This window comes from Pinus tabuliformis, chromosome 6 (genome assembly GCF_031772625.1).
Source record: "Pinus tabuliformis cultivar Carrire ecotype Pingquan chromosome 6, CPIR1, whole genome shotgun sequence".
Classification (NCBI taxonomy): Eukaryota; Viridiplantae; Streptophyta; class Pinopsida; order Pinales; family Pinaceae; genus Pinus; species Pinus tabuliformis.
In genome coordinates, this window is record NC_142292.1 from 1,255,498,947 (window position 1) to 1,255,511,433 (window position 12,487).

Genomic DNA, 12,487 nt, shown 5'->3' on the forward strand with positions numbered 1-12,487 from the left:
TAGAACAGAGCAAAGACTTCGAAACTCATGAGAATAGAACTCATGTTTGCAGATTAAAGAAAGACCTTTTTGGGCTCAAGTAGGCACCCAGAGCATGGTATGGTCGGATTGATAGCTACTTCCAGCAGTTGGAATTTGTCAAAAGTGATGCTAATCCCAATCTCTACTTATTTGATGGTAGAGAATGAGCCACTTATTCTGGCATTATATGTGGATGACTTGTTCTTAACAGGGTCATCTAGGCTCATACAAGATTGCAAGAAGAATCTTGAAGTTGAATTCGACATGAAGGACATGGGGTTGATGCATTATTTTGTAGGGTTGGAAGTTTGGCAGAAGAATGGGGAGATCTTCCTAGGGCAGGGAAGATATGCTACAGAGATTCAGAATGCAAGATTGTCAACCCATGGCTACTGCCATGATCACCAACTGAAGAAAACAGATGCATCAGAAGACAAGGAAGTGGACCCCACCTTGTACAGACTGCTCATTGGATTGCTCATGTATCTGGTCAACACTAGGCCAGACATTTGCTTTGCTGTCAACACTCTTAGTCAGTTCATGGTGGAACCAAAAAGGGTGCATTGGGCGGCAGCTAGACACATTCTTAGGTATGTGCATGGAACAGTCAGATATGGGTTGAAATACTCTCGAAGGTGTTGAAGTAAATGTAACTAGGTTCGGTCTTCATAAATGTAATTTTGACATTTGTATTTATTCAAGAAAAGAGAAATTATTTTTATATTATTTGTCAATGAGTTTCTTGCTCATTGAAGTAGGTCAAGCACATGTTTAAGTTCTTCTAGGAAGTCAGAAGGTCAATGTATTTATGTAAGACCCTTAGAGAGCATGTTACACTATGTATAAGGTCAAAGGAATACGTCCAAGACAAGTGCAAGTCCTCTCCATGTAGCAATGTCCTCCAAAAGAAGCAAAACGATGAAGAAAGTTCATGTCGGCCCAAAGACAACAATTCGGCCTCAAGTCAGCCTAAAGGAGGGACAATCCTCTATATATAGAGGTTGTCCACTCCCTCTCAATGTCCACCAAGCATCTCTGAAATCAGCGAAGGATAGAAGCTGAGAAGAGAGAGGAAAAGACAAGTCTAAAGGGTCTCCTAAGTGCAGCGAAGAAAGGAGAAGATAAAGCAAAGGTGTAGGACTGTTTCTAGGGCTAGAAACAGTCACACATGCAAAGAAAGGGAGGGTAAATCTGTGGGTATAACAGCAGCTAGAGAACAATCCAAGAATCATTATTGGTTGGGCTAGAAATTAGGCCTACAAGGCCTCCCAAGTCAAGCGAAGAAGTCTCTCTCTCAAACGAAGGTGAAAGGACCCTAAACTACAAGGATCCCTGCCACACGTGTGAAGAATTTAGGGTTGTTGTACAGTCATATCGAGTCTGCTCCTACATCTCAAGAAACATCTCTTTGGTCAAAGAAGGAAGGAGTATACTTGAGAAAAGGACATCACTAAGTATAGAAGAGGAACATCTCATATAAAGCTCTCTCAAGAAAGGTCTATCTCTAGACAAGCAGCAAAAAAGGAGGACAAAGTGTTAGGGAGCAAAGTGTCGAAAGAAGGAAGTCTATGTACCGGGAACAAAGTGCAGAAAAGAGGAGAGGAATTGACTTGTGCTTGGAAGACATCCTAGTCAAGTGTCTAGGGTTTAGCAGTTATCAATAAGAAGCTTCAATAAGAGAAACTTACCGAAGGGTTTTTCTCTCTAAGAGAGAGAGGGTTTGGGCCCTGGCAGAGAGCCAACATTTATGTTCTTGTCTTTATGTTTTTGGTACAGTGTGATGAAACACACACACTAATAATAAGAAGAAGATCAAACTAAGATAATTGTAAAAGTGCTTCACAAATTGTTATCAAGAAGTGAAGAATCCTAACAAACACCAGTGCCCTTGATTCTTCAACAGCGGTTTGGACGTCAGATTGAGTGGGTTCACGGATGCAGATTGGGTAGGTAGCTCAGTAGACCGAAAAAGTACCTCGGGTATTGCTTCAGTGTTGGATCAGGGATGATATCTTGGTGCAGCAAGAAATAGAAATCGGTAGCTCTGAGCTCAGCAAAAGCAAAATATATGGCAGCCAGCACAACTACGTGCGAAGCTATATGGCCTAGAAAACTGCTTGTGAGCTTGTTCAGAAAAAAGATGGAAGCGACCAAGGTTTACTATGATAATCAGAATTGTATCAAACTCTCTGCGAATCCAGTATTTCATGATCGGTCGAAACACCTTGAAATCAGATGTCACTTTATCAGAGACTGTGTTCAGCGTGGGGCAGTACCGCTACAATATGTCCCCATAGGAGATTAGGTAGCAGACATACTCACAAAGGCTCTAGGAAGAGCTAAGTTCATTCAGTTCAGAGAGCAGATGGGTATGGTAGAGAATCCGTTTCAGTAGCAAAACAGGTGATTTCTCAGTTATAGTGCCAGAGGAGGTTGCAGTACGGATGCAGTGTTGACAAGTGGCAGGGTTAGTAGCAATAGAGATGCAGCATTTATGCAGTAGTTGGTGCGCAAGATGTCAAACATCAGCAAGCGCAGAGGGAGATGTTACAAAATAGGGTAATGCTTCAACAAGTTGCATTACTAGAGCACATTCCTCGCTAAGAGGGAGTGTTAATTTCTGGTAGCATCGGATGTGCTCTAAGTCTCAAATTTTGCAGGAAAGCTTAGACACATTCATTCTCCAATACCCAGAAATCATTTTGGGAAATTCCACACACAGACAGCTTTATTAAAATAAGACAGCTTTATTAAAATAATTAATTATTTTTAATGGGCCCCTAAGTCTAAACTTAGGAAATTAAAATAATTAATGGGTATTAATCTAAACTATGGGTGAAACTTCTAGAACAAGGCGGAAATCAAGTCAATATGATCCTAGCGATTGATTAGGATCTAATCTGGGCCATTGATTGATCAACGAGAGGATTATAAGAAGAGGCTTTGATGGGCACTTGAGAAAACACCAAGCAAATACTCAGTTACCCGAGTAAGATTGAATTTCTCATTGGTCGAAGTTCTGCAAGAGAAAATCGAATTAAAGGGAGAGTTGCACAGGTGAGAAAAAAAGAGAGGCATCAGCATCAGTCGAAGTGCAAGCCAAGAAGATGCAGAGCAAGGAGACAGTGCAGAAGTTGTGATGTAGAAAGAGGCAACACAAAGGCAGGTTGACGTTGCGACTGCGTGGGCAGTGTGACGCTGGGCCAGGGTGGGAAAATTGATGCAAAGGGACATAGAAGGACTCAAAGGGAAGAGGAGTACTTCTCCTGGATCAGAGATTTTTCAGGAAGTGTCTGTAAATTTTCTTACTTTTGTTCTACTGGTTGTAACTTGTACATGAGATTTTATTGAAGAATAATAAAGAAACCCTCATCTGCTGCACCGGTTTTCCCACACTTGCTTTTTCTAGGGACAATTGTCCAAAATATATGTCATTGTGATTGTATTTGTGCCAGTGTTTTTCTTTGCATTTACTTTCCGCAATGTTTTAATTGTGAGGATTGCAGTAGAATTTATTTCGATATTTGTCGTAAGAACACTGTGAATAACTTATATTTGAGTTAATAAGCAGAAGAAATAATATTAATCACTGCAGTTGGATTTCTATTTAGAAATTTTAACAACATCTTCTCAAGATCGTGTAGGATTTGTTTAAAAGTATTGAGGAGTTGAGGCAACAAAATTGCAGTAACAACCAGGGCAAAGGGATTCAAGGGGAATTCCAAATTGGTGAGGGCTCTGGTACTTCGCATCACCAAGGGGATTATGGCCCCAACGCACCCCTTATTCCCAGCACACCACCCAGGTCTACAATTCCTACATTTATAGCATCCAGCGCTAGAGGGTCGCAAGGGCAAGAGGAGATGTCGATGGGGAACTATTTTGTGGAGTATCGGTCCTATGGGCTTGACTTTAGAGAGGCCATTACCTTCAAGGACTTTAGCCAGATGAAAGGTAATAACAAGGGAAAAGGACAAGGTGGAGGAAGCTACACTCATGGCACCGATTTACAACGCACCATGGGTACATTTTTCCTCCCAACTTTCAATGGGTCATCCAAGAGCTCAACGAAAGCATGGGTTGAGAAGCTGGATGTTTACTTCCAACTTAATCAGATGACACAATGAGAGGCAATTAAAATTGCCACTTTGCATTTACAAGGGGAAGCCCATGACTGGTGGTTTTATGGGCGAACTATGATGGGGCATGTTGGAGCGGCAACCTATGAGGATTTCACTAGGAGGGTACTAGAGCATTTCGAGAGGAGAGACCCAGAGGAGAATTTTGGGGAGCTGAGAAGGCTCAAACAGACGGGAAGCATTGAGGCTTACATCTCAGAGTTTTTGAGGTTGTAAGTCATGGTATCTGATCTATCAGAGGCCAGGAGGGTCTTCATGTTTTTAGAGGGGCTAGCAGACCCATTGAAGGGATTGGTGAGGTCTAATAGGCCCACTACCTTGCAAGACGTAGTGGGGAGGACCTGAGATCTATAGGATGCCCTACGCAGGGCTAAAGCATCATTACCACCTAGACAGGGATTCCAACAAAGGGGAAGAGACACGAGGGCTCCACCACCGAGAGCCAACTAGGGGAGAGGGTAGCTAGATGAGGAGACCTGGAGAGACCTCCGGAGGAGGAAGTTGTGTTTCACCTGTCAGGAACCATGGGCACCAAGCCATAGATGCATAGCAGGCAAGGCCCATTACATTGAGGTATTTTCCGACAGTGACCTGGAGGACGATGTAGAGATGGAAGTGGGTGGAGATGATAGCGTAGCATGTGTGGAGAGGGGACCACCACCACCACCACCACCAAGGGGAGCTCCTTTCACACCAGCAGAAGTGGTTCTTGCATCTTTGCGAGGGGTACCCAAGTTTTTGACCTTAAAGATCAGAGGCACAGTGCAGGGGGAGCGTGTTTCAATTTTGGTGGACAGTGGGACTACCCACAACTTCATCAATGCACAGATGGTTCACAGGATGGGCATCACAACCAAGGATTTTGATGGATTTTCGGTTCTTGTGCCCAGAGATAGAACCATGCAGTGCACTAGCTAGGTTCCCGCCTTGACGGTTACCATGGGGAAATATTCAATGACAAACCACTCTTTTGTGGTAGATGTGTCAAACACCACAGTGGTGATGGGTGTCCAGTGGCTCTATTCGCTTGGCCGAGTCACTACAGATTAGAGGAAGTTGGAGATGGAATTCACATGGCTGGATGGAAAATTGGTTTTGCTGAAGGGTGCGCACTCTTACCCTCCACAAACTGTTTCGGCCCACAAGATCGAGGCTGATCTGAGACATGGTGATACTGAGTTGGTCATGGAGTTGAGGACTTCTAAAACTAGGGGTCAGCCCAAGCCACCACACCCAGACATACAAGTTATTTTGGATAGGTACTCGGTGGTGTTTGGAGACACACCACCCAAGCAACCACCTGATTGGGATTTTGAGCATACTATTGAGTTGTTGTTGGGGGTACAGGCTGTGTTCACTACCCCTTACAGGCATCCCAAGGCATGCAGGGAAGAGATTGAGAGGGCCATTCACGAGTTGTTGGCACTTGGGCAAATCAGGCCTAGTTCCAGCCATTTTGCTTCATTAGTTGTCCTGGTGAAAATTCAAGAAGAAGGATGGGTCCTTACGCATGTGCATAGATTAAAGGGAGATTATCGGCCCTCAACAAGAATACCATGAAGAATTGTTACCCCATCCCATGCATAGATTGTTAGTTTTTGGTAGCATTGAAAGTCCTCTAGCCTTGAAAATTGGTGGAGAGCCTAAGGCACATGAGTTCTAAAGAACCTAGAAACCGTTTGGTGAAATTCCACCCAGATTTTATTTTATTAAAATAATTAATATTTTTAATGGGGTTCCTAAGTCTAAACATAGGGAAATTAAAATATTAATGGGTATTAATCAAAATATGGGTGAGAATGATCTAGAAAGTGGATCAAGTCATGTTTTAATCTTAGCCGTTGATTAGAGATTTAATCTCGGCCATCGAAGTCTCAACGAGAAAAGTATAAGAAGGAGGCTTGGGGTTCATTTACAAAAACACACAGAGAGATTGAGGAAATCGATTTTCTGAGGTGAGAAGTTCTCAGGAGGAAAATCGATTGGGGAGATATTGCAGCAGACAGGTAGTCAGATTCTAGGAGAAGGACTTTCCAGAAAATACAAGGCAAAGAAAGGACAGAAGACGTCTAGAGGAGGCTTGACGTTGGCCTACGCAGTGCTGACGCAGAGGCAGCGCAGTCAATGAGGGGAAGTCGAGTTTCTGCAGAGGGAATTCGAAGTTTCGGTTGTTGGAAGCCAAGGTGCGAGACTGGAGGCAAGAAAGTTGATTTCTCAACAAGCAAAAGATCCAAAGCAGAGCGGTGGCGTAATACCCAGGAGGGGTGACGCAGTTTGACGCCATTAGAAGGTGACGCAAAGCCTCCCAGAGCTGAGGATCAGTCACTGATTCTCCAGTGACAGGGTGAGATCATTTCACCAAGTCTTTTGTCCAGTATTTTCTATGTAAAGGATTGCTAGTTGAGCATCCTATATTTGTATTCAGAATTTTCTCTTGCATAATAATAAACCCTCAGAGCTGCTACACTGGTTTTCCCGCATTGGGTTTTTCCATGCACCATTTTGTCCATAAATAACGGTGTCCTATGTATCTTGTTCTTTGCTCAGTTTCCTTGTTTCATGTAAATCAAATTTAAAGTAATGTAGGCTGCATAAGTAATTTGCTTCAGTATTTAGAAGAATAACTTGATGAATGTAATCAAAATCAAGTAGGTGAAGTAGATTCATATTCACTGCAGTAGGGGTACCTTGAGGATTAGGAATTTCCACATAAATGAGATGATGGACGAGTTGAGGGGGGCTAAGTTCTTCTCCAAGATTGACTTGCACTCTAGGTACCACCAAATCAGGGTGTGGGACCAGGATGTCCCTAAGACAGCTTTCAGGTGCCACTATGGGCACTTTGAATTCTTGGTTATGCCCTTCAAGCTCACCAGTGCACTAGCCACCTTCCAATCTTGCATGAACCACGTGTTTCATGGGCAGTTGAGGAAGTTCGTGTTGGTGTTTTTCGATGATATATTGATCTACAACCGAACCTAGGAGGAACACTTGCAGTATTTAGAGATAGTGTTGCATATTTTGGAGGAGCAGCAGTTTTACACTAAGTTGTCCAAGTGTGAGTTTGTTTTGACAGAGATGCTCTATTTAGGGCACATTATTGGTGACGACAGTGTAAGATTCCATGAGGAGAAGATCAGGGCCATCCAGGATTTGCCAAAGTCCCGAAACGTGACAGAATTAAGGGGTTTTGTGGGAATTTGTACCTACTATCGGAAGTTCATGAAGGGCTTCTCACAGATAGTAGCTCCCCTCACTGTTTTGACGAAGAAGGGAGCGTTTGAGTGGACAAATGGGACGCAAGAGGCTTTTGAGCACCTCAAACAGGGCATGAGCAGTTGCCCGATGTTGGCATTCCCTGATTTCACACAACCCTTTGTGCTTGAGTATGATGCATCAGGGGAGGGTGTAGGAGCAGTTTTGATGCAGGGGGTACACCCAATAGCTTTTAAGAGCTGAAAGCTACTACCCCACGAGTGATTGTACTCCAGTTATGACAAGGAGATGTTAGACATCATGCATGCGCTAGCCAAGTTCAGCAAGTACTTGGTGGGAAAAAGGTTTCAGGTTAAACCAAATCACAACAGTCTTAAATTCTTCTTGGAACAAACTCAGTTGCAGGAGAGGCAACAGAAGTGGGTGAGAAAGCTCCAAGCATACAACTTTGACATTGAGTTTATTTAGAACCCAGCACCCAGTAGAGGGAGAAGATCATGCAAGCAGCCCATGACTCACCACTATCAAGGCATCAGGGGTTTACCAAGACATACAGGACCATCAAGGAGCGCTTTGCATGGAAGGGCCTTAAGGATGATGTTCTGAGGCATGTCCAAGAGTGTGACACGTGCAAGAGGAACAAGGGTGAGCAGACACACCCTGTTGGGTTGCTACAACCTCTTCCTATTCCTAAGGGGAATGGGAGAGCGTGTCGATGGATTCTACCACTGGGTTGCCCACAATGCAGGGCAAGGACCACATATACGTGGCGGTAGACCAATTGACGAAGTTTGCACACTTTTTCGCCATTTCAGCCCAGTCCTCAACGTCACAGGTGGCCGAATTGTTTTTCAGGGAGGTATTTCAACTTCATGGTCTCCTGAAGACCATTATTAGTGATCGGGACAATAGGTTCATGGGAGGATTTTGGCAGGAGCTATTTCGACTAGTTGGCACAGAGCTCACTCCGAGCACCAGTTATCACCCCCAGACTAATGGGCAGACGCAAATAGTCAACAAATGGTTGGAGGGTTACCCTACGGAACTACGTGACGGGCCAGCAACGTGCATGGATACGGTGGTTGCACTTGGGCGAGTATTGCTACAACACCACGCACCACATGTCCATAGGTATGTCCTGTTGAAGAAGGTGTAACTAGGTTCAGTCTTCATAATGACATGATCTTTGTAAATGATGTAATAAGGAGAATAAATTATTTTTGTATATCTTGCTACATGGGTTTCATGAGCAAGAAGTGTCATTAGATCAAAGACTTCTTCTTGATGTCTTTAGGATTTTAAAGATATATCAAAGAGTCATGTCATGTGTAAAAAAGTTCTTTAATAGCCTATATTAAATATATTCAAGTCAAAGAAGCCCTCCAAGACCAAGAACAGTCCTCCATTGGCATGCTCAAGAAGTCTGCAAGCAAAACGAAATAGAGATCATCATTGTCGACTTCAAATATTTAATTAAATATGTTTAAATGACATGTCGGTTCACAAGTACACGTCAGCTCAAATAGGAGCACAAACTACTATATATACCCGCTTAGGGTCAGTGCAAATCACACAAGAAGAACTTGCAATTAATCTCTGAAATTCCGGGTGATTATAGGAGCAGAGATCCGCATCAAAGGAGGGACAAAATTCGCATTTCTCTTTGAGATTTCGCACGAAGTAAAGGAGTAGATCCGCATTGCATTAGGGCAAGTATCTAAGGGTCTGACTGCACCTCAGATGGGTATGAGGTGCAGGCAGACTAGTCTATGAGGATTTCAGATGGGTATGAAGAAGATTTCTGATGGATTGAAATGCAAAGAGAGGATCTCACTTTACAAGAGGCAGTCTTGGCATATAGATATATATATATATCTCAGGTAGTATCCCTATAGCAACCTCGACATTATGAACAGCAGTGGTTAGGGTTATAAGAAATAGATCTACACTCTCAGCTTAACTATTATGATCACAGTTTTAAGATCATGATGATATACCTTCTCGGCACACCCTGAGTAATGACATTGTCATTCATGATAGACGCAACACATGATGATATCTCAGTAGTATACTCGGTGATCATTGTATCATTGATAAGGAAGGACCTCTGTGATATACACAGTCCTGTTCCTAGCATGGATAATTATGGGATCGTGACTTTGATATCTCAGTGACCTCATTGTTTCGATGGTACTAATGTGAGTGTACATCAATGATGATCCCACACGAAAGGAACAGCCAGTGAAGATGCTGCAGTAGTGTGATGACAGTAGTATGGTAGCAAGAGATCTCAGTGACATGATGAAGAGGCAGTAATGGAGATCTCAATGATGCAGCAGTGATTTCAGTAATGTAGCAGTGACGGCTTCAATGGTGCAGCAATCATAATGATCTCAGCAGTGTTCAAGCAAGAGGATTGATGTCTTGGTCTTGGAGTGGCAGAATGTGTCAAGGGTCGTGGTCTTGGTATTCGTCAATTGGAATCTATATAAGAAGAATTTTGTGCGGGTTTTGCTCTCCAAAAGGGAGAGGTTTTGGCCCTGGCAGAAAGCCAAATCCTTTGTGTTCTTGTCTCTTTTGTTTTGATAACAGTTTGATGAAGCTAACACACACACTAATAATGAAAAGAAGATCAAGCTAAGACAAATTGTAAAAACACTTCACAAATTGTTATCATGCTAAGAAGAATCTCTTTAATTTTATTTGCCCTAGATTCTTCAACATGGTATCAGAGGGATTGGTTCAGAAGTCAAAGAGAGGGCAAAAAAGAGACATTCTGAAGTCAAGTTTTCTACAAGAAATCAAAGCTAGTTGAAGGAATCAGGATCTACACTAGATCTAAGAGGTAGCCTACATCAACAAGTCTACAACAGTGAGGGCTTTGAAAGACAACTGTCGAAAAGATGAAGCATTCAGATCTCAAGATACCAACAGCCTTGATGCCTCCCACAGTGTCATTGAATACCACTATCTCAGTCCTGAAGTCTCAGATTCTCAAAACTTAATTGAGGGCAGTCATAGGAAATTGAATGGTCAGCACTCGATATAAAAGCTATACTATCTGATGAACAAACAACCTCAATACTATGCTGCATATTACAAGGTTCCATAAGTACAATTATGTCAACAACTTGTATAGCAAGATAGCTCGAAGGCAAAGAAGGCAATCTACCTATCAAAGATCTCAGTTGAAGGAAGCATAAATACATCTGCTCCACCTACTACCAACATGATCAAGGTGAAGATTTCATCTTCACATCTCAAGTAAGTATTTTCATTAATCATTTTTCTCAAAAATGACTTTATGAATGCAAGGAGATCTATAGATAGATGGGTCATCAAAGGTCCTTGCATAGAATAAGAAGGGTTAACAGAATCCTTATGGAGAAGAGAATTCAGTGAACAGGTCTCCTTTGGATTCATCTGAAGGAACTCTTAAAAGTCCTCTCATCTCTATGTAGCAAGAAAGGAGACAGATAAGAAATATATGAAATGCTAGAAGAGGTACTCTCTGAAATACAGGAATATCTTCATGAGATCTCAATTGCGAGATCTGGGAAAAATGATGAGAAGGTAATCATCATAGATATTGATATTGATAAGCAAGGTAACAAATATCCATGAATAAGAAGGTTACCTCAATCAACAATTTTTGGTCTCTATGCCAGATAGAGAAAGACAAGTTGAAAGGACTCAAATATGTGCAGAAAGGAAAGGGAAGTTTGACAAGACAGAATAGTACTATGGAAATATTATGGAAAAGAGTTCATATCGCCGGAAAGATGGAGGAAGTTGAAGAAAAGGACCAAGAAAAGAGGGAGCAGCAGACCTCTACTATGAATGAGATGTGTTCATTTGGGGTAGTATCAAATGTGCTCTAGCCATGAAAACTGGTGGAGAGGCTAAAGCACATGAGATCTACAAGACCCAGAAATCGTTTTGGAAAATTCCATCCAGATGAGAAGTTATTAAAATAATTAATATTTTTAATGAGTTCCTAAGTCTAAACTTAGGAAAATAAAAATATTAATGGGTATTAATAAAGATAAGAATGAGAAGTTTCTAAGAGATGAGGATCAAGTCTATTTTAATCTTATCCGTTGATTAGGGACTTAATCTCAATCGTTGATTCATCAACAGGAAAAGTATAAGAGGAGGCTTGAGGGTCAGTTGGAGACACACCAAGAGGGAGACCAGTCAGTTTGATTTCTGGAGCAGAGTTTGTTGAGAAATTCGAACTAGTGGTCTGGATTGCAGTGGGAGGCAACGAATACATAGCAGAGAGGCTGGGATAGTGCCTAAGGACCAACGCAGAGATCAAAGAGGCAGACGCAGAGCCAATTAAAAAGACGCAGAGGCAGCAAGATTGCGCGGTGATTGGAGGGCCTGTGTGGGTGACACAGAGAGGCCAAGTGCTGACATAGTGAGGTAGAGCGCTGACGCGGTGGGTTTGGGAGCTGCGCAGAGGCTAGCTAGACTGACACTGAGCCTAAGGGAAGCACCTGAGGATTTTTGTGGTACTACTGTCGTGTGGTTATCTCTATTGGGTAAGCCAGTTTGGCACCCTAGTTGTACTCTAAGAAAGTTGATTAATAAAACCCTCCTTTATTGCACCAGTTTTCCCACATTGGGTTTTTCCAGGGACAATTGTCCAAAAATAACTGTGTTGATGTGTTTGATTCTTGTGCATGGATTTGCTTCTGTATAATGGTGTGACATCTGCAATAGAATTTATTTTAATATTTACTAAACGGATTTCGTAAATAACTTATTGGAAAATAAGTACGTAAAATAAATTAGTTGTTGCAGTAACAGAATTTTTGTTTAGAAATTTTCACAAGATGGTGTCCCTCACAAAAGGATCCTATCATAGACTCCAAAATCCTTTGCAAATATGACCATGATAATGAGATGCATTGTGGCATCATGGAAGCATGAGAAACAAGAGCCCATGATATCACCATGAGAAACATGAAGGACATAGCTCCCGGAAATCTCAAGGAAAGGAAGAAGTCATCCAGGTCAAAGGAAACATTTGCCAGATGGGGGTATGCAAGATCCTGTAGATTCTCTGATAGAAACCTCAGCGGAGGATCCCCTAGTCTGGGAAG

General features: G+C 42.3%; 1 protein-coding gene across 1 annotated transcript; it reads left to right on the forward strand.

The window, feature by feature from the left end:
- The first annotated feature begins 5,222 nt into the window (after positions 1 to 5,222).
- LOC149263214 (uncharacterized) lies at positions 5,223 to 5,720 on the forward strand. Its single transcript, XM_089386953.1, has one exon. It carries the CDS (start codon positions 5,223 to 5,225, stop codon positions 5,718 to 5,720), a length of 498 nt encoding a protein of 165 aa, XP_089243079.1.
- Positions 5,721 to 12,487: the final 6,767 nt, after the last annotated feature.